Genomic DNA, 19622 nt, shown 5'->3' with positions numbered 1-19622 from the left:
CTTAGCGGTAATGCTGGTGTATGTTACAGTATGCATAAGAGAACTCCGATGACTGACCTCTCCTCTGCATAGTGTTACAAACGTGCCGGACCTCGCCTAACATGGGAGCCATGCAGGGACATCCACTACATTTCCTCAACAAATCCTGCACTGCGGATTTTTTCAACTACAAGGATTCCTTAACACGAGCGCTGTGTTTTTATGAAACGAACTAGGCATTTTCGCACATGTATCAGCGCATCCTATCACTGGGACACGTTAATTTGCGCACAAAGACGCAGTGTTTGAAATGGCTAATTACTCTAATGAGTTCCAGAAGTGTTCTTTTTCCAGTGGAATTATGCCTCTTCTTGTGCATCAAGGCCAGCTTTGTGCACCCCCCATTGACTTCTATGGAGCCCTAATGCACAGAAAACTAGAACACGCTGCATTCTTCTTTTTTTTGTGTGTGACCAAAATATGCATGCAAAATACAGAAATGTAAATTAACCCATTGAAATCCATGGGTTCCACTCTACGTATTGCGCAAGCAAATATGTCCGCATGAAGGAGTCCTAACGGTATGTGAATTCCACCTCCAAAAAATGTGGCAAAATCCATTGCCTTATGTAAAGACCTGCACCAATGGTTAAAATCCTCATGCGAAATTCCAGTGCAGAAATGCCGGCAATGTCAGATCAGCATGTAGTGTACTAAGCACAGCGTGCATCAGATAGTCAGAGAAGCAGTTCGGACATCTTTGTTTCACCAGGCCTGGAGGTTCCCTTTAAATAAAATTTCAGCCTTAAAGCACACGATATAGTATGCTTAGTATTATACTGAAAAATCCATTCTCCTTCCCCAGCCCCCTTTGCAAGATGTGCATGAGTTGCCATGACAAATGGGAACCTAGGTCTGCCATTTTTAGACACCTATTGGGCACTGCCTAATTTAAAAAAAAAATGGTATTGTCCCATCTATAGTAAACTTGTGAATCGCAAAACACAAGCCCTCAAAGAGCTCAGTCGATGGAGAAGTAAAGTTCTCAGAACATGGCGGCAGAAAAACAAATCACTTTTCTGAAAGTATTAAACTTGATGTTGCTATAATTCTACTGATGTTGTCTGCTACATTTGAATGCTGTAAAAATCAAGCAGCTTCTTTCCATAGGGCCAAGACATATCTGAGGGGCAACAGGCGTCTAATTTGTTCCTATTGAGTTTATGGAGACATAATAAGAAACGTCTTATTGCAATGCCATCAGAACAGCTGGTAATCTTTGCCCTAAACAATGAAGAGACGTGTTGATAATGACCAAAACCATTTTTATTCATCTAAACACATATCATGCGCTTGCATGAGGGAACTGGATACTTTAAGTTTCGCATTTAATAATAAAAACAAAAAGTAGCATTCTACAGTAGTGAAACAAGGTGGTACAGTTTGACCGAGGACACACAAAGCTTGGAGAATCCTCTCTCACTTTGGCTATATAGTCTAGGACATTACAGGCACGATGTTATGTTACTTCTTCACCTCTCCAAGGTCATCAATGCTGTCGTCATCAACCTGTCAATAAGAAGGAGGCATTTACTGACAATGTAATTCGGGTGATCTTCTGGCATCAATATCGACACACAAAAACTAACAGCGGTTACCGTTTGGCTATACCTGTAGTAAATGCCATAAACAATGGCTGCACCTATAGGAATCTGTGCATGTGTAATAAGCCTATGCATGACAATTAGGGCTTATTCAGACAGCCATATGAACGGATGGTTCTTGAGGAAAACAAAATAGCTGCATGTCCCATTATAGTCCATTTTCATGCATGAGTACAGCACATGCAATGTACTGTCACTGCGCAAAGCAATAAGAGTAACTGCACTTTCTTTTTTTTAATGTACAGATTGGGCGATTCTAAGCATCCTTGCCTATTTTGTACATTTTTCATACAAAATCCCTACTGCAGATAGGTGAGGACAGTGCTGAGAAATCTGTCTATAACTGGCTAACTGCATAGCTGAGCATGGAGCTCCAGCTGTGCCTCCACAGTTCATTTTAGTGCAGGCAAAGCTGTTCACATAACAGGTTATTTCGAATGCCTGCTATATACAGTATTCTATTTTCAAACATACAGTACTTCATCTGTGTCCCCATGATCTCTCTCCCAGCTCTGCTTTTATTCTTTCCCCGGCACTGTGTAAGGAGAAGCTGTTTTGTGCTGCAGATGGCTTCACCCATCATAGTGCTGCCTTGTCAGGGTCTCAGAGCATCGGGTTGTGGATCCCTAATAAGTGATACTGTACGGCGTATGTCAGGCATGTTATGTACAGCTTTAGCTTTGTTTGACTCAGAATTTCTAACTTAAAAAAAATGTAATCAAATCCATCATTCTTGTCATGTGCACAAGAGAATATTGTACAGCATACCTCTGGCCACTTTTCCTGGATAACATCAATAATATCATCTGTGAAGTCTCCCTGAATAATGATTTCATCTTCCCCTGTCACTGAGGCACCACAGGAGAATTTCTGAGCAAAGAATCTTTGTGCTTCCTTGAGATCAATTTCTGCAAATATAAATCGCCATGATAAACGTGATGTCGGACATAAGTATCTGGATGAAACACTGATTGCCAGTCATGAGATTTCTCACTCACCAAACGTTGCCAGCCCACACACCCTTGTTACATATTTCTTCTTTGCTCTGGGAATTTTGGCTATTGTAACCTTTTGAGGTACAGTCTTTTTCTTCTGCTTAATTTGACCTCTTCCTCCTGCAAAAGTGCAAATCCCTGAATTAAACCTGTACAATAAGTGGTGGGCTAAACCTATTCATTGGAATGGTGTGCTATTTTATTACATGGGATTACACTTCACAACTGTCTTCAGTTACATTAAAGTGGTTCTCCAGGCAGCGCTGGTTCTTGGTGCCTGGATATACCAGGGTCAGAGCAGAAGCCACTACTCCACCCCTGTTTAGTGTCCGATGCTCATAATTGCAGACACAATATCAGTGAGAGCTGAACCTGTGATTACGAGCACTGGCCACTACATAGGGAGCAGTGCAGCGGCTTATGCTCAGACCCTGGTATATGCAGGCACCAAGAGCCAGCGCTGCGTGGAGAACCACTTTAAGATGCCTTAGACAGCTATCGCTAGAGTAGCTGTTCCTCCAAAGTTCTCCACTAACATGTTTTCAATGAGGAGAAGGGGATAAGCTTCTATGAGACTTCTCCAAATGAAAACAGAATTAATTAGCTCTGGAACGATCATTGCATGTTGGTAAATATCGTATGCCTACGGAATACCTGCACTCTCTCCTTCGGACGGCTTCTGCTCAGTCCAGCAGCTGAAGACTACCGCATATAGCGGTACATAGGGCTGCCTTCAGCTGTTAAAAGGAGCCGAAGACGTCCGACAGAGCAGAAGCCATCTGGAGATTAAAGTGCAGATACTCTTTAAATTATAAATCTACAGAAATTGGTTCAAAGACGCCAAAATACCAACCAAAAAACCCCCCACAAAATAGAGATGAAAGAAATTTAAGCAGACTACTAAAGCTTCTTTCACTAAACAGCCAACTGGTGCATGCACTTTAGTAATACAGGTGCTATACTAATAAAACATGCATGCTGCCTGGCTGCATTTTACGGCCAAGTGCACGTGCTGCAAATATGGACTGTTTGCGACATTGTATGTTGAATTTAATTTCAAGTTACAATGACCGGGAAAGAGAAATGCATGTTAAAAATATTGTATTCTGAGATTGTAACTTGAGAAATCACTATATATACACAAGTCTGTTATTGACATTAATCATAATGACCCGCAGAAAAAAAAAACAAAAAAAGGTTACCATGTCATTTATACTGTACTGTGAGTTCCAATTAAAAAAGAAACAACGTTCCCCAACTATAAATTTTGCTTTACCTCTTTTTTGTTTTTTCTTCTCCTCCTCTTCACCAACTGGACCTGACCCCTCACCGGCAGTTTCCTGTTTGGGAGAGTTTCCTTACAAAAAGAAATACAAAATATTATTTCCTTGCAATATGTGCTTGAAAGTTGTGCCTTTTTACTGCAGTGATCTGAGCGATTATAAGATCTGGTATAACCAGCAGGACACTAAAAAAAGGGCTAGTCCAGCCAAAGAGATGTTATCTATGTAGGAATATGCCAGTAGAACAATGGTCTTCTAATCTTTGTTTTGCAATGCCAGTCAGCTGCCAGCAGCCATAAAGTGGAGCCAGGAAGATCCGGCCACCTATATGCAAATCCAACAAATGACCATTCACTCACAACAAACAAAGGTCATGAAACAAAGTATATCAGACCGCTGTATAACTTTTCATTACAGGATCAGTTATTTACCTAAAAGAAAAGTGTATTTAAATAGCAAATAAATTGCATAAGGAGTGTATGAGATACATAATAGAGTACATGCAAGTTCCAATTCATTTCTCATCATTCTTTGTAGGACAACAACAGCAGACACAAATTACTAATTCTTCACTTACCTAATGTAAGTTTAGCAAATTCGTTTGGGAAATTCTTCTCTAGCCACTGTCTGCACTTTGCGACGTCGGGCATATACTCACAGTACTGAAAGAAGATGAAGAAGTAGAAGTGAGGCAGACTTTCTATAATTAAGTACAGTAAAGGCTCATGTGTAATATACAATACAATTAATGGCATCTGCCAGTAGATATTTTTTTTTTAGTTCCAATCAATGCTATACTAAGCATAATCCTGAAAATTCTGATCGGCCAAGAGCGGATGACCGATAGACAATTGCTTACAATGCTCCTCCTAAAAGTCCTTCTCAGCTGAATACCAGGCAGAGTAAGCAGCCCCTATAACTACGTTGGCTAATGGGGGGCTCTTAGCAACCATTAGTCTTAGAAGATCTTAAACTGTCTGTTATATAGTTTCTCAGCTCATGACGGTGGTGCTCTAAAGATGCAGGTTCTCTTATTGAAAACCACATTATGACAGTTTAAACAAATGAGCATAAGGTTTGTCTATAAGGAAGAGAAAACACATTCACCACAAAATGTGAGAGAACGCTACATTTTAAGGAAAGCAAAAACAGAAGTGCTCACAGCAATTTGTGCTTAACATATTCAAAAATTCCATTCACTTATATGCAACGTCTGGAAGCTGCAAACCACTAAGGTTCTAACCGAGACTATGAAATATGGCACATCAGCACGAGCCCATCCTACCCTGAAAGAAAATGGTAAGCTGAATTTTCAGGACTGTGTGATCTTCTTAGACATCTTTGTTATTCTCTCAAAGGGTATAAAGTGAAGAAACTTTACAATAGGTGCCGATGGTTTTGTTTTTGCAGCTCCTATGCAGACTATACATCTCCATGGTAACAGACAACAAACCGTGTAGTCAGATCCTGCAGTCATATACTCTGTCATTAGTCCTCTCCTTCTTGCCAAATATAAAATGTAAACAGGCGGACAACTGGGAGTATGAGACTGCAGGATTAACACTACAGAGAATTAGTTGGCAGCCCATTACCATGGAGATGTGCTGTCTGCATAAAAGGGGTACAAACAAAACCATAAGAATTTTTTTTTTAATTAGCCCTTTCACGTAATCCAAGGTAACTAAAAGTTGGGACATGCGAGATTAGTATGGAGTGGCAGGTGTCAGCTGCCAAACATAGACGATGCCTGGCTGCAGCTGCTGGGATCGGCGATAATTACATTCCCACCGTTAACCCTTTAAATGCTACATTCAACATTGATCATGGCATTTAAATAGCTCCTCCCTCCCCTGAACAGCCCCCTTGTGATGAGATCCATTCTTTGCCATTACAATTCACGACTTTGTTATGGCTCATAGGGCTTCCATTGACTTCAGCCTTTTAAGCCCTACAAGAGTATGTAGCCAATCACAGCCCTCGAACGCTGAGGTCTGTAATTGGCTGCAGCAGCCTATGATATCGCACACATACAGACTGACTGCAGAAATAAAATAGAATAAAAAATAGAAAGGAAAATTAGCAGGCGCTCAAATGTCCAAAGGTTTAAGAATAAAGCAAATCTTACCTCTGTTGGCAGTGAACAAACTGTGGATGGACAAGAAATTACATAATGTTAGTTTATGCAGCTATTAACATTTACAACAAGCAGCCATAGGGGCATTAAAATAAGTGATATAGCAATGTTTCTACAGCAGGCACAATAAAAGACAAGCAAAAATTAGAGAGAAAAAGGAAACAATCAAACAGCAATATTAAAAAGGTGGTCATGACTACAAAGTTTACAAGATGCATTCCTTAAAAAATGTCTGATTAGCAAAAAACAACTAAAATGTAGCAACCTACTATTTAAATGGTAGGTGCAAAGAGATTATCTATATTGGCTCAAATGTGTCTCCATGACAACAGACAACAAATTGTAGTCTGACACTGTAGTTAGATTCCCTTTTATATCTCTACTTCTGGGTTACCTACCGAATGTACATTAGCACAGAGAAAAGGAGAAACGCAGTAGGAGACTGTAAAACTGCATGATTGCACTAAAGTGTATTTGCGGTCATTACAATGAGATATACAGTCTCCTGCTGACATCGTACGATGGCTTGTTTTTTTAGGGGCTACGTTTTATTTTAATGGTACCATTTAATGACCAGATAACGTATTGAAAAACTTAATTTTGAACTGCCGCTAAATGGAAAAAACATGATTGAACCATTAATTTTTTTATTTCTACTTAAATGACATTCACGCTGCAGTAAAGGTAACAAATTGAGATGAGCGAGCACCCAAATGCTCCAGTCCGCGTTATTCGAGTCGAGCTTTTCGTAAAATTTGAGAGCTCTACTCGAGTAACGAACCCCATTGACTACAATGGGAGACTCAAGCATTTTTGTATGTGGGACAAATGTTTTTTCTGGGTCCCTACCCCCCCCTGGGGGGCCTGCCAGACAAAAAATTTGCCCTTGACGCACGCTACGGCAGGGAGGGGCCAAAACAGGCACGTCATGGTGGGGAGGAGCCAAAAACTGGGGTGGGGTCAAACACTGCTTGATGCTCGTTCGAGTAACGAGCACCATCGAGTACGCTAATACTCGAACAAGCATCAAGCTCGGCAGAGTATGTTCGCTCAACTCTAGTAACAAATTCACTTTATTCTGGGGGTCAATACAATCATGGCAATACTACTATTCAAAAATAAAAAAAACCTGTTTAAAAAAATAAATACATTTGGTTTCTGTCATTCGGCGAACCGTAAAAGTACAATGTTGTGTCAAGAGGGCTGTGTGAGGGCTGGATTTTTTGCGGGGTGAGCTACAGTTTATTGGTACCATTTTGGTTTACATACAACTTTTTGGATAACTTTTTAGTCAATTGTTTTGAAAGATTGGGGTGACAAAAAAAAAAAACGGCAATTCTGGCATTGTATTTAATTTCTACAGCAATCATTGTGCAGGATAGTATTTTAATAGTTTGGACTTTAAGCATGTGGCAATACCAATTTCATTCTTTATGGTCTAGGGTGCTATTTTGAATTTTTTTTTATTTATTCAAGTATGTTTTACGGTTATTCAACTTTTTTTAAGGAATCATCTGTACGATATATGATAATACTGCTATATTACAGTATACTATGCTTTTTACTGTTGCCTTACATAGTAAACCTGTGAGTCGTCACTATGCCCTGAGCTGCTATGAAAACCCATCATAGGGAAGCTGATGGGGGGGGGGGGGGCTGTGCAAGTCTCCTCCATTTACTGCTTAGATGCCACAGTCAGCATAGACTGCAGATTCTAAATGGTTAAATAATAGTTGGACACAGTTGTCCAGTGGTTCATAGTCATTAAAGGGGTTGAACACAGCCAGCACCCATCAGTTATGGAGCCCACTCTACAGAACGCTACAGAATCCACTACGCTGATGGATCGAACGGCTTCCATGGACTTCAGTGAGAGCCGTCCGTGCTGGAACTGCAGAAAAATGGAGCATGCTGTGATTTTTCATCCGCAAACGGGAACCGCAATTTGTTTTCGCTCGTGTGCATTCACTTTACTATAGCATGCTATGGGCGGTATTTGCTGTGGATTCTGCCTGTGCGCATTCACACAAACTTTGTAATATATCTATTTACAGAAAAATGGCTGTTTCTCCATTTATCCCTCACTCCGCACTGATCACTCTGACTTTACTGATAAAATCTATCAACAAGCCACATTACAGTCACTGCCAAGAGAAATCTAAGAAGAGAATGGAGGGGGGTAGTAACTGTTAATTTCTGACCATACTGCTGGATTCACATCTACACTGCTCAGTACTACTCAATAGCATCCTCCATGCTGCTGAGCGATACACATATAGGGGAGCAGGATCTCCTCTTGTGTGTGTAGTGTAGTCCAATGTGTTGAGACAACATAGAAGCTAGTCCCAACCCACTCTGTAGCGGCGCTCAGAGAAAACAGAGAATTTAAGATGGAGCCTGTGCAGAAGAGGAAAACTGCTAAAAATTAAAAAAAAAAAAAAAAAAAAGCAGGAATCAATTCACAATGGCCAGTAATAGTTATTGCACATATACACAAATTGCAGATTACTCTAAAAAGTTACTTGAAAATGCAGGTAAATCTAAGCTACAAAGCAATACTTGCCTCCACAGTAAAGTACTTTTAGTGGATAATCACCATCCGCTTTGGAAATTCTTACATCTGCTCTACAATCTTGTATTGGCTCTGAATTTTCTGTTGCTGTACTAGCCATCTCCAAGACCCTAGAAACAGAGGTCAGGATTGTAATTTATACGAAAGCAGTTTAAGGCCAGGCTCACACGACCGTGTTTTGGCGTGCCTGCGCATGCATCTCTCGCGCCCTAGCATGTACGCAATGGAGATGCGTACTTGCTGTGTGCTGCGAATCCCCATACACTATTTTGCGCAGTTCGTGAGAGAGGCACAACGAAAATGTATCAGAGATTGTTACTGTGTATAATGCACACAAAAACTGCGCAGGTAACATGCAATGAGCATACGGTCGTGTGAGCCCGGCCTAAGGCTGAGTGTACTGAAAATGATACATTATATAACCTACACCACCAGCCAGGTGTTAGATGAAAAATGATAAAATGTAAAATAATGTGAAATTATAAAGTCACATTCACATTGCGTATTACAGAAAAGATAATGCACCTCTGTCACATTGTAGAAGGGTGCGCCAACATACACAACCCTTCCCAAACCCCAGCCAGAACAGAAGCCACTTTTACCAGGCTGCTCTCCATTCTGGGTCATACAGGTAGGTCCCGAGCAGGAGACCCCGCTCTATGATGACCATACGCCCCAGCGGGCTATAAGAACAAGGGATGTGATTTTGGCGCAACTCCCTAATAGCATTAACGATTTCAGGTGATCATAAGTAAATTAACCGGCTCTCCAGTTAACAGCAGACGGAGGCGTTACTCCTCTACTATAAAAAAGGTACAAGAATGTTACTAAAAAAGTGCAACAAAATAACAAGGAACACAGGAAAAAGACCAAAGGGAAGGAATGATAACAGAATATTAGCCTTTCATGTGTGATGGAATTTGGCCGCAGGAGATATCGAATCGCGCAGCTACTGTGGAAATCTGCACCAAAATCTGTGCGGATACGTGTAAATTTTGATACAGAATTTCCAGCAGAATAAAGCCATTTTAATTCCACAACAATGGAAATCTGCAAGGAAACGGGTGGACTTTGGTGCAGAATTTTCAGCAGGTTGCAGTGTATGCTGCGGCCAAGTTATGCCTGTGTGAAAGGCCCCCAGACATCCTCACTTGGCACCAAGTGTAGTCACAGAAAGGTTTATCTCTTTTTAAACTTTGCTATGGGTCCCCTAGGTTAATTATTACACCCTTACAAGTAAACCCTAAAAAATGCACCTATTGGAATTTCGAAGTGTTACATCCATGCAAAAGTTGTAAGCTTTAGGCCGAATGCACACGGCCGGGTCGGGCTCCGTAGGCGGGATCCGACCTGGTGCCCGGCCAGCGACCTCTGTGTACCTGTCGGGATTCTTGTTATCTGTGCTGCAGATGTGCCAGCCAGCGTGGCGACGCAGTACAGATAATGCTATGGATCGATTGGCTGCCATTGATTTCAATGGAAGCCGTACGCACATAATCCGCGCTGGAATAGAACATGCTGCCAATTTGCCTCTGCGAGCGGAAAAAAAAAATTAAATCACAATTGATTTCCACTCGTGGACAGGAAAAAGCGATTTTCAATAGCATGTCTATGGCCAGTATTTGCTTTAGAATCCAGAAGTGGATGCCACTCAGGATTCCGCAATGCTAATACGCCCATGTGCATTGGGCCTAAAGCGTCCCTTCAACATTACTACCTCGCCTGGATCTTCTCTCCAGGCATCACATGGTAGCTTCAGCAACCCAACCAGTGTGGAACAGTCTCTCTCCATATGCAATCGTCAGACAACTCCACACTGGGTTATCGGTTTGCCAGAACAACCAGGCAACTGCCAGCGGGTTACTTGCACGGGGGTATTGTAAGAGCAGACTACAGGGTGAGGCATAACAATGTACAGACATGTTACACCCAGTTCTCTAAGACACCCCCTTTGTAGAATGAAGCCTGATCGCCACAGATATGGCTTCCCTCACCATCAGCAGCTGCCATCACTGGGGAAACGCCTAGCGATAGTGCAGGGGAAATACAGAATTACATGGGGCCTATTTAAGTTAATGGCCATCCATGTAATGGGTGGATGTGCCAGGTCCGCCAGTGTGCAAGCTGCCCTTATAGAGGGGCTCTCCATTCTGGCACATCAGGCATCATAAAGGAGGTCCCTCTGAAACAGCATATGGGCAGTTGCCCTGAGAATTGGTGACAGAACCCTTTAAATTCAGTCACCTCTTAAGGCCCTTTTACTTGGCACAATTATCACACCCATAATGGAGTGATTGCATGCTAATTGTTAGATGTAAACGTGCAGCAAGTGATCAATGATAAGTCGCTAGATGCCCAATTAACAAGTCTGTTCAGGACTTTTATCTAGGACCCATCCTCATGAAAGGTGATCACTAGTTAATCAACATGTGTCCACCAATCCCCAGTGATCGCTGGGCTTGGTTGCGGATCGTTCTGGAAGCAGAGAGCAATGTTAACATATCAGCGGCCAGGATGGTACTACAGGCACAGCTTCCATTGAATTCAGCAAGAGCTGCACCTGCAGTACCAACCTGGACCACTGCAATATGGACAGTGCTATCTGCTTCGACATTGGCTGCTGGCTTAGCAAACAGCTAATCGGTGGGCGCCCAAAGCAGCAGACCCTGCCAATTAACTGCTGATCACCTCTACTAAAGTTAGATCACCATTAGTAAAAGATCTCGGAGATAACAGACTGTGCCACAGAAAAGAGCCCTCCGAGAGTTCTGGCCTGGAGGATCTCCGATCGGTGGCCATAGTCACATTAGTTTACAAGGACACCAATGTAACAGGATCAGGAAACAGCCGTCATCTAGTAAATCGGCGGTGCCCCCATACCTGCAGGGGGCACCTAGCAATGGGGTACAGCTTATTACCCATAACCCTCTGTGCCAGCACAGGGCTAGATTTAGGAGCTGGTTCAGACCTGTTCCGGCCGCCTGCAGACATCTGTAGCTTCCTGATCTCACCCTGTGGAGTCACAAATAATAGAACATATGAGAGCAAATTATGTATCAGGCATCGTGCGAGAAACCCAACACTACTAGCAGCCGGCTGGGGGAAGGGCGCTGTCAGGGCTAGCTGGGAGCTGTAGTCCCTCGGCAGCTGGAGGACATGTGTCATCTGCTGCATGCAGCGGCTTACTAATGGGCGGACAATGCAGGGCGCGGAGGGCGCCGCTGATCCGTCGGGCCCTGGAAGCACTGGGACTCATCGTGCTCGTGGACTAGTGGCAGCAGACATCGTGGTGCTCTCCCCCGCCCATTATAACTCACGCAGCGTCCATTACCCGAGCAGCCGTGCTCCGGGGATCCCTTCACATGCAGATCACAGCCCGGTCCCCACGCCGGGGAAGCCGTCCAATGCTGCGTCTCCCTGAGCTACCGCCACTTCCGCCGCCGTGATGTGGGCTCTCCCCAACCGTGACTTAGACTTCCGGCACGCATTTTTGTAGTTTACGCTTAGGTTAAGCAGCGCTGCTAATTAGAGCCACCTGATTGGCTCTTCGGCACCACGTGACTACACAGCGTGCACGCCGATTGCCTTCAGCAGACGTGCGCTACACACTACACTTAAGCAGCACGGGGTTAGGGTTTAGGGTTAGGTGTAGGGTTACTTTTAGTGTTTACGGTTAGTGTTTAGGGTTGGGGTTAGGGTTAATCCTAACCCTAAACCTAACCGTAAACCTAACCCTAAACCTAACCCCGTGCTGCTTAAGTGTAGTGTGTAGCGCACGTCTGCTTAACTGTAGTGTGTAGTGCACGGCTGCTGAAGGCAATGCGCATGCACGCTGTGTAGTCACGTGGTGCCGAAGAGCCAATCAGGTGGCTCTAATCAGCAGCGCTGCTTAACCTAAGCGTAAACTACAAATATGCTTCCGGCACATCTCAGACGCCATCTTGGTACACCCAAGTCATAGTCACATGTGCGGCAGTGCGCCTGCCATTCGGCGTGTGTGGGGAGGCTCTCTTCACATTGTTCATGACGAGCTGAAAGCAGAGAGCTGGCCACTCTGTCTGGTATGCAGCGTGCAAGGAACTTGTGGTTGTGTGAGACCTGGAGACATTTAGAACTGTGGAGAAGGAACATTGAATTGGCCGTAGCAGCCAATCACAACCGAGCTTTCATTTGTCAAGAGCAGAATATAAAATGAAATGTACACTGTGATTGGTTGCTCTGGGCCATTCAGAGTTTTAGACAGTTTTATAAATTTCCACAGCAGTGGACACTTCCCCAGAACTCAGCGTTTGTGTTTATTGCTTCGGGAAGAGGAAATAAGCGGCCGCCAGACACATTCAGCTGCACTTATATCCAAAAGGTCAAGGGATCAGGCATGCTAAAATACTACATGGCCTATTATTGTTTTACTTAATAAAGATAATAATCAATATACACTATCCTAACAAAAGTATTCAGACATGTCACGTGCCCTAAACCATGCTACATAAGATGCAGACCCCAAGTGCCAGCCATAGTTTGTGACAGTAACTGCATGCTATTGGATATACGGGTTATGCTGCTGCAGACAAGTCGCTCATCACGAAGCACAATGCATCAGCCCATCTACAATGATCCAAGGCGCATAGTCACTGGACAGTTCAACAGTGGAAGAACGTTCTATGGAGTTACAAATCACACTCCCCCATCTTCAAATCAGACGGATGTACCTGCCTATGGAGGAGGCCTAGGGAATGCATTCTGCCCAAGTATATTGTGCCAATGGTGGAGGTACCGTTATGGTCTGGGGATGTTTTACATGGTGTAGTCTCTGTCCATTGGTTGTAATAGCAAAAACCGTGAACATGGAGCTATACCTTGACATTCTACAGAATAATGTGCTGCCAAAAACATGGCAAAACTCTGGGAATGGTCAGCAATACTTCCAACAAGACAACGTGCCTTGTCACAAATGCAACACTGTTTTACATTGGTTTGAGGATATGCAAGTTCCATGATTGGACTGGCCTGCACAGAGTCTCAACCTGAATCCTACTGAAGATCCTTGGGATGAAACAGCATTGGGTCGCTAGATGTTTGCAGGATGAATAGAGGGAAATACCAGCTGAAGTGTATCAAATGTTAGTAGAAAGTATGTCACATATGGTATCTGATGTCATTAAAGGGGGTCTATCAGCTTGAACAAACTGCAGCCATCATGTTATAGAGCAGGAGGAGCTGAGGGGATTGATATATAGTTTTACGAAGAAAGATTCAGTGTAAGGTCGGCTACATGTGACAGGGCCGGATTCCGCATGTGCCTGCTAGTTTACAGTTTCATCTGTACTGTGGATGATCTGCATGGCGAGCCATCGGACATGCACAATAAGTATATATATATATATATATTTTTTTTTTAAACTCTTGCTTTTCCCGTGGAATCCACAACCTTTCCGTAATTACATGGCAAAAGGGCCACAAATAAAACGGCTTCCATTGATTTCAAAAATGGAGCATGCTGCGATTTTCCTGCACTTCTACAGTGTGTCTAGAAAGTATTCAGACCCTCTCACTTTCTTAAATTTTGTTATGTTGTGGCCTTGTGCAAATAAAAAATAAATGAAGTGTTTCCCCAGCATTCTGCACTCAATACCCCATGATGGCAAAGTGAAATCAGAATGTTAGAAATATTTGTAAATTAAAATAAAAATAAAAACTTACATTCTGCATTGACATAAGTATTCAGAGCCTTTGATGTAAAACTTGAAATTTAGCTCTCGGGTTTTCCCATTTCTCTTGATCATCTTTGAGATGTATCAACACCATGATTGGAGTCCACCTTCCGTAAATTCAGTTGACTGGAGATAATTTTAAAATACATACCCCTGTCTATATAAGGTATCACAGCTCAATGCATATCAGAGCCAAAAACAAGCTGTGAGGAGGAAAGAACTTGCTCTAGAGCTCAGAAACAAGATTGTGTGGAGGCACAGATCTGGAAAAGGCTACAAAACATTTCTGCTGCACTTAAAGTTCCCAAAAGCACAGTCGCCTTCATAATTCTTTAAAGGGAAGACGTTTGAAGCAACTAGGACTCTTCCTAGAGCTGTCTGACCCACCAAACTAAGTAAACGAGGGAGAAGATCCTTGATTAGATATGTGATCAAGAACCCAATGGTCACTTTGGCTGAGCTCCAAAGACCCTGTTTGTAGTTGGGAGAAACCTCCAGGTTAGCCATCACTGCAGCACTCCACCAATCTGGGCTTTAATGCAGAGTGGGCAGACAGAAGTCTCTCCTTAGTAAAAGACATGCGAAAGCCAGCCTGGAGTTTGCCAAAAACTACCAAAAGGACTCTCAGACTGTGAGAAACAAGATTCTCTGGTCTGATGAAACCAAGATTGACCTTTGTGGCCTTAATTCTAAGTGTTATGTCTGGAGCAAACCAAGTACTACTCATCATCTGCCCGATAGCAGATGGTGGCAGCATCATGCTGTGGGGGTATTTTTTAGTGACTGGGACAGGGAGACCGGTTAGGGTTGATGGAAAGCTGAATGGAGCAAAGTACAGAGATATTTTTAATGAAAACCTCTTCCAAAACACAAAGAACTTCAGAATGAGCAGAAGGTTCACCTTGACCTTAAGCACACAGCCAAGACAACACAGAAGTGGCTTAGGTACAACTCTCTGAATGTTCTTGAGTTGCCCGGCCAGAGCCTGATTTGAAGCCAATCAAACATCTCTGGAGAGACCTGAAAATGGCTGTCCACATTTGGCCCCCATCCAATCTGATAGAGCTTCAGAGGATCAACAGAGAAGAATGGCAGAAAATCCTCATAAAACTGAGATAATATGCATTTCCATTGCAGCATTGTAATTACATTTGTGAGGTCTCCATGATCAGAAAGGTAAAAGCATTATTGCTTCTTGTTCTGAACGTGATGACATTGCAAGTGTTCAAATTCATGTAATGTACGGCCACAATGCAGTGGTTGTTATACGGTTGTGTGTAACAACATTGTCACATTGTTAACTGACGCAAGAGACCTATGTTACTAGCATTTTGTGTCAGGAAAACCACCCAGTCATGTTACACTTGTCTGTGTTACGTACACAGAGATGCAGCTGTAATACACTCATCTGTTGGTGGCCTCTGTTGGGTGTACTTAAGAGCAATGTCACATCTCTACTAGACACTCTGTTTGGAGGTTTAGTTGCAGATCTAGCACAAAATATTGGAAGAATAAGCACTTCATGCAGCGCATTTTTTTCTGGTAAAAAAGCCGGACAGCTGGGTGGAAACCAAACAGATCCCATTATAGTCAAGGGGGCCCGTTTGGCACTGTTCGGTTCTGCCATAAAACGAATCCGTTCGGCTATGGGATTTCCCTTTCCTGCTCCCTTACCGGAGCAGAAAAACAGAACTCTTGAGAGCAGCTGACAAAAATGTCAGCTGCATTTACAAAACTTAGCCACAATCAACGTTTACGCTAAATATGGCTGTTGTGGCTGGGTGTCAGGTGTGAAAAATAGCCGTTACCCGCATTGTATGGAATGGGATGAGTACCTTTCTGCTCCGTACAAACCCCACACATCCATCACGCAAATATACGTCATATTTTCCCATTTTTGTGCAAAATGCCTTTGCACAAAAATGGGAAAAACAATACAACATGCACTATGCTCACAAGTGCAAAAACACCAAATGTCTGCTTGAAAATGTTTTTTCTGCTTTGCTGATGCAGAAGGCCAGACATCTGGGTACATTTCTTCTGCTATTTGTTCCTAGGCTCTATTTTTAGTAAACCTATCTTTGTATTCTGTACAATTGGATTCCCAAATAACTTTTTGCTTCATTAGAGCAATTAGCTTCCCCATATCTACTGAAGACGTATTCGGTTTCAAAGGTTTTTATTATTAGAAAACAAATTAATGTGGAAATCACTTAGCTCAGCGGGCAATAGTGAGAGAAAAAGAAAATATACAAAACAGTTCTAGATATAATCTTGTGTCAGGAAATATATATGAGAAAATATCAGCATATAATTGTTTGAATTGGAAATCTAGTGGAAGAGGGGTATCAGTGTATAAATGGTCATCAAGAATCCATGCAGATTTCCAAACTTAGTAAAGGGGTATTAAGAGATGAGCGAGCACCGAAATGCTCGGGTGCTCGTTACTCGAGTCAAACTTTTCGTAATGCTCGAGAGCTCGTTTCGAGTAACGGACCCCATTGAAGTCAATGGGAGACTCAAGCATTTTTCAAGCTCTGCATAGGGGAGGTTGTGTGAAACACCGGAAAACATCAGAAAGTCATGGAAACACCACAGAAATGGATAGGGAATGGCAGGGGCAGCATGCATGGGTGCATCTGAGGCTCCCAGGTCCCACTCTTAAGCCAAATTGGGGGCAAGAGCCTGACGGTCACCCACCTAACATTTTGCTTGGGACGGACCATAAGCAGCAAGGCACATGCATTGGCACATCCTAGCTAAGCACCACACTAGCTGCAACCAAGGACAATCACCGCCTGTGGGTGACACCACTGCCTCTTCTCCTGGGTTACATGCTGGCATTGCTATCCAACCCCCTGCGCAAGCCTGCGTCCACAGCGCACACAAAATTTTCCCTGTGCAGCGTTCAGCTGCCCTCATGCCACGTGCTGGTTTTTTAGCCACACCACTCTCAAGTGTATTTATAAGTGCGTGTTGGATGAGGAGCAACCGGAGACACACACTGCAGAGGGTTGGCAGGGCCTGGCAGCGACCCTCTTTGATAGTGTAGGCGATAGCCCACAATGCTGATGAGAATTGATGATAAATTGACATAAGATCATAATTCCAATCCTGTGCCACCTCCATCACAAAATTGTCAGGAGCCGCAAACGTGGGCATAAAGGGGACTCAGATGCCAGTACTTTAGCGTGGAGAATTTAGCCTGGTTCACCACACACAGCGAATGGCGGATGGGAGATGCTCTGCAGTGCCCCAGGAAAAATTAACGGACAGTTTAGCGTGGAGAATTTAGCCTAGTTCACCACACACAGGGATTGGCAGATGTGAGATGCTCTGCACTGGCCCAGCCAACAAGTAACCGACTGTTTAGCAATGAAAACTATGGCTAATTCACTGCACACAGAGAATGGTAGATGTGAAATGCTCTGCACAGGCCTACATGCTTGAAAAAAAATTTGGTGCACTACTGCTCCCAGCCAGCCAAAAAAGTAATGCACACAATGAGGAGTAGCCCTAAGAAGGACTCATGGGTTCTTGAAGACAGGATCCTCCCTACTCTAACACTTTCCCCTCAGCAGCAGCTCTTTCCCTAACCTCTGCCAGCATGCGTCTGAGGCGAGCCACGGGCGGCACCAGTTTAAGTACTCAGTGGTCACCTGATCCCGCCAGCCACTCATTGCTGTAGACATGCACAAGGCTGGCATGTCACAGCAGGAAGTGGTAATGTCTTCCCTGCATGTTTAGTGGCTAAAAAATGTACCGCATGGTGCTCGAATTGAGTACTGAGCATCTTGGGTAGCCTAATACTCGAATGAGCATCTCTAGTATTAAGGTATATGCTTAGGGTGAATTACACTGCAAAGATGATTGATCAAAAGATGGCTTTTAAGCGATCATTTTGCATAAACTACTAATTGGTACTAATGCCTATTAGTACCAAGTAGCAGCATGTGAGCCACTGAGAGCTGTAATCAGGGAACAGACCTCCTGCTGTTTCCTGATTACTTTCATTTTGATCTGCCAGCAGGGCTGACAGCTGAGAACAGCTAATACAATGTTATCAGCTCTAATCAGCTCTCCCAGGGCAGAGCACAGTGTGCGGTCCTGCTTATCAGCTGTTCTGCCAAACAATGGTTTTCAAGCAGAACTGAAAAACGTCATTCGGCAGAAAATTGAAAGATGGGCACATTCAGACACAAAGATTATCGCTCAAAAGATGGCTTTTGAGCAATAATCGTTGTGTCTAAATGGGCTGTTAGTCCTTAGAGTGATAATCAAGTGGACATTATATTATAGTGAAGACCTGGAGCATCTATATTGTGGATCCAATGCTGCCAAGTGTTTGCAAAAGCAGATACAGCGTTCTTTCTAACCGCATAAATTTTTTCATATATCATAGTAGAAATTTTGTTGATAACTTCTAGAAAAGAAGGTATGGGTGTCTTCTATCTATAGGCTATATGGATTCTTGTGACCATATAGATATATTAAGTAGGCTTATGTGCTTGATTCCTAAATCTTGGTAGATGATCTCCCAAAAGAAAAACAGTAGGGAATTTAGGAACCAGACTCACAAACAGGCAATTAAGTAGGTGATGTACCTGGGACCAGAGCCTTGCAACTTCTGGGCATGTCCCCCAAATATGTAAAGGACCACCAAATTCCTAACATTCCCTAAAACAAAATGGGGATGAGGAGAGGAAATACTGATGCACCTATTGGGGAACCAGGTGGATTCTGTGGAAAATCTTTATTGAAGTCTCCATAAGGGAGACCTGGTGACTAACTTTTGAGACAGCGGTACAACAGTGGCCACATATTTTCATGGACATTTGAATCTGTAGGTCCGACTGCCATCTCCGCATAAACAGAAGTTTACTCTCGGAGGGGTATTGGTTTAATATACTTTAAATTAAGGAAATAACTCCTCTATGAAGCAGGTTTTGCAAACATATGGTTTCATACAGAGTGAGTTTAGTAAATGAAGGTGGGAGAGATAGGGAATGGATAAAATGGAATACTTGATTAAGATTTCTTCTTTGGGCAGATTAAATGTAGTTATGGATTGTGATAGGGTATATAGTTTTGTTCTGTTGCTAAATTGGTGTGGAATGGTTAGCTGGTTAGAATTCCACCAGGTGAATAGAGATAAATCTAGATTTGGAAGGAATTTTGGATTAGGAAGCAGAATCTACCCATAAAGGAGCTTCATGGGCTCCAGAGCCACCGCCCATTGGGCTATCCGCGCTGATTTATATTAAATAATTAAATTAGGAATTTA

The 19622-nt window shown here is 43.0% G+C and overlaps 1 protein-coding gene across 3 annotated transcripts; it reads right to left on the bottom strand.

Annotated features, from left to right (window-relative positions):
* Positions 1-1287: 1287 nt before the first annotated feature.
* Positions 1288-12114, bottom strand: DENR (density regulated re-initiation and release factor). Of its 3 annotated transcripts, none has more exons than XM_066603318.1 (8): positions 11959-12114; positions 8619-8737; positions 6047-6066; positions 4499-4583; positions 3915-3995; positions 2642-2758; positions 2412-2551; positions 1288-1548 (listed from the first exon to the last, which is right to left on the bottom strand). In XM_066603318.1, exons 2-8 carry the CDS (start codon positions 8725-8727, stop codon positions 1504-1506), a joined length of 597 nt encoding a protein of 198 aa, XP_066459415.1. In that variant the 5' UTR covers positions 8728-8737; positions 11959-12114; the 3' UTR covers positions 1288-1503. The 3 variants fall into 3 exon arrangements, with proteins under 3 accessions (XP_066459415.1, XP_066459414.1, XP_066459413.1); XM_066603317.1 differs by having other exon boundaries at positions 11945-12096; XM_066603316.1 differs by lacking the exon at positions 11959-12114 and adding an exon at positions 11596-11614.
* Positions 12115-19622: the final 7508 nt, after the last annotated feature.

Source organism: Eleutherodactylus coqui, chromosome 5 (assembly GCF_035609145.1).
Source record: "Eleutherodactylus coqui strain aEleCoq1 chromosome 5, aEleCoq1.hap1, whole genome shotgun sequence".
Lineage (NCBI taxonomy): Eukaryota > Metazoa > Chordata > Amphibia > Anura > Eleutherodactylidae > Eleutherodactylus > Eleutherodactylus coqui.
This window is presented reverse-complemented; position numbering and strand designations above follow the sequence as displayed.

Coding starts and splice junctions, on each gene's coding strand:
- DENR (XM_066603317.1), bottom strand. Junction 6,067..8,618: donor AAAAGTACTTTACTGTGGAG/GCAAGTATTGCT, acceptor GTCCATCCACAG/TTTGTTCACTGCCAACAGAG. Junction 2,552..2,641: donor GTGTGGGCTGGCAACGTTTG/GTGAGTGAGAAA, acceptor TTATATTTGCAG/AAATTGATCTCAAGGAAGCA.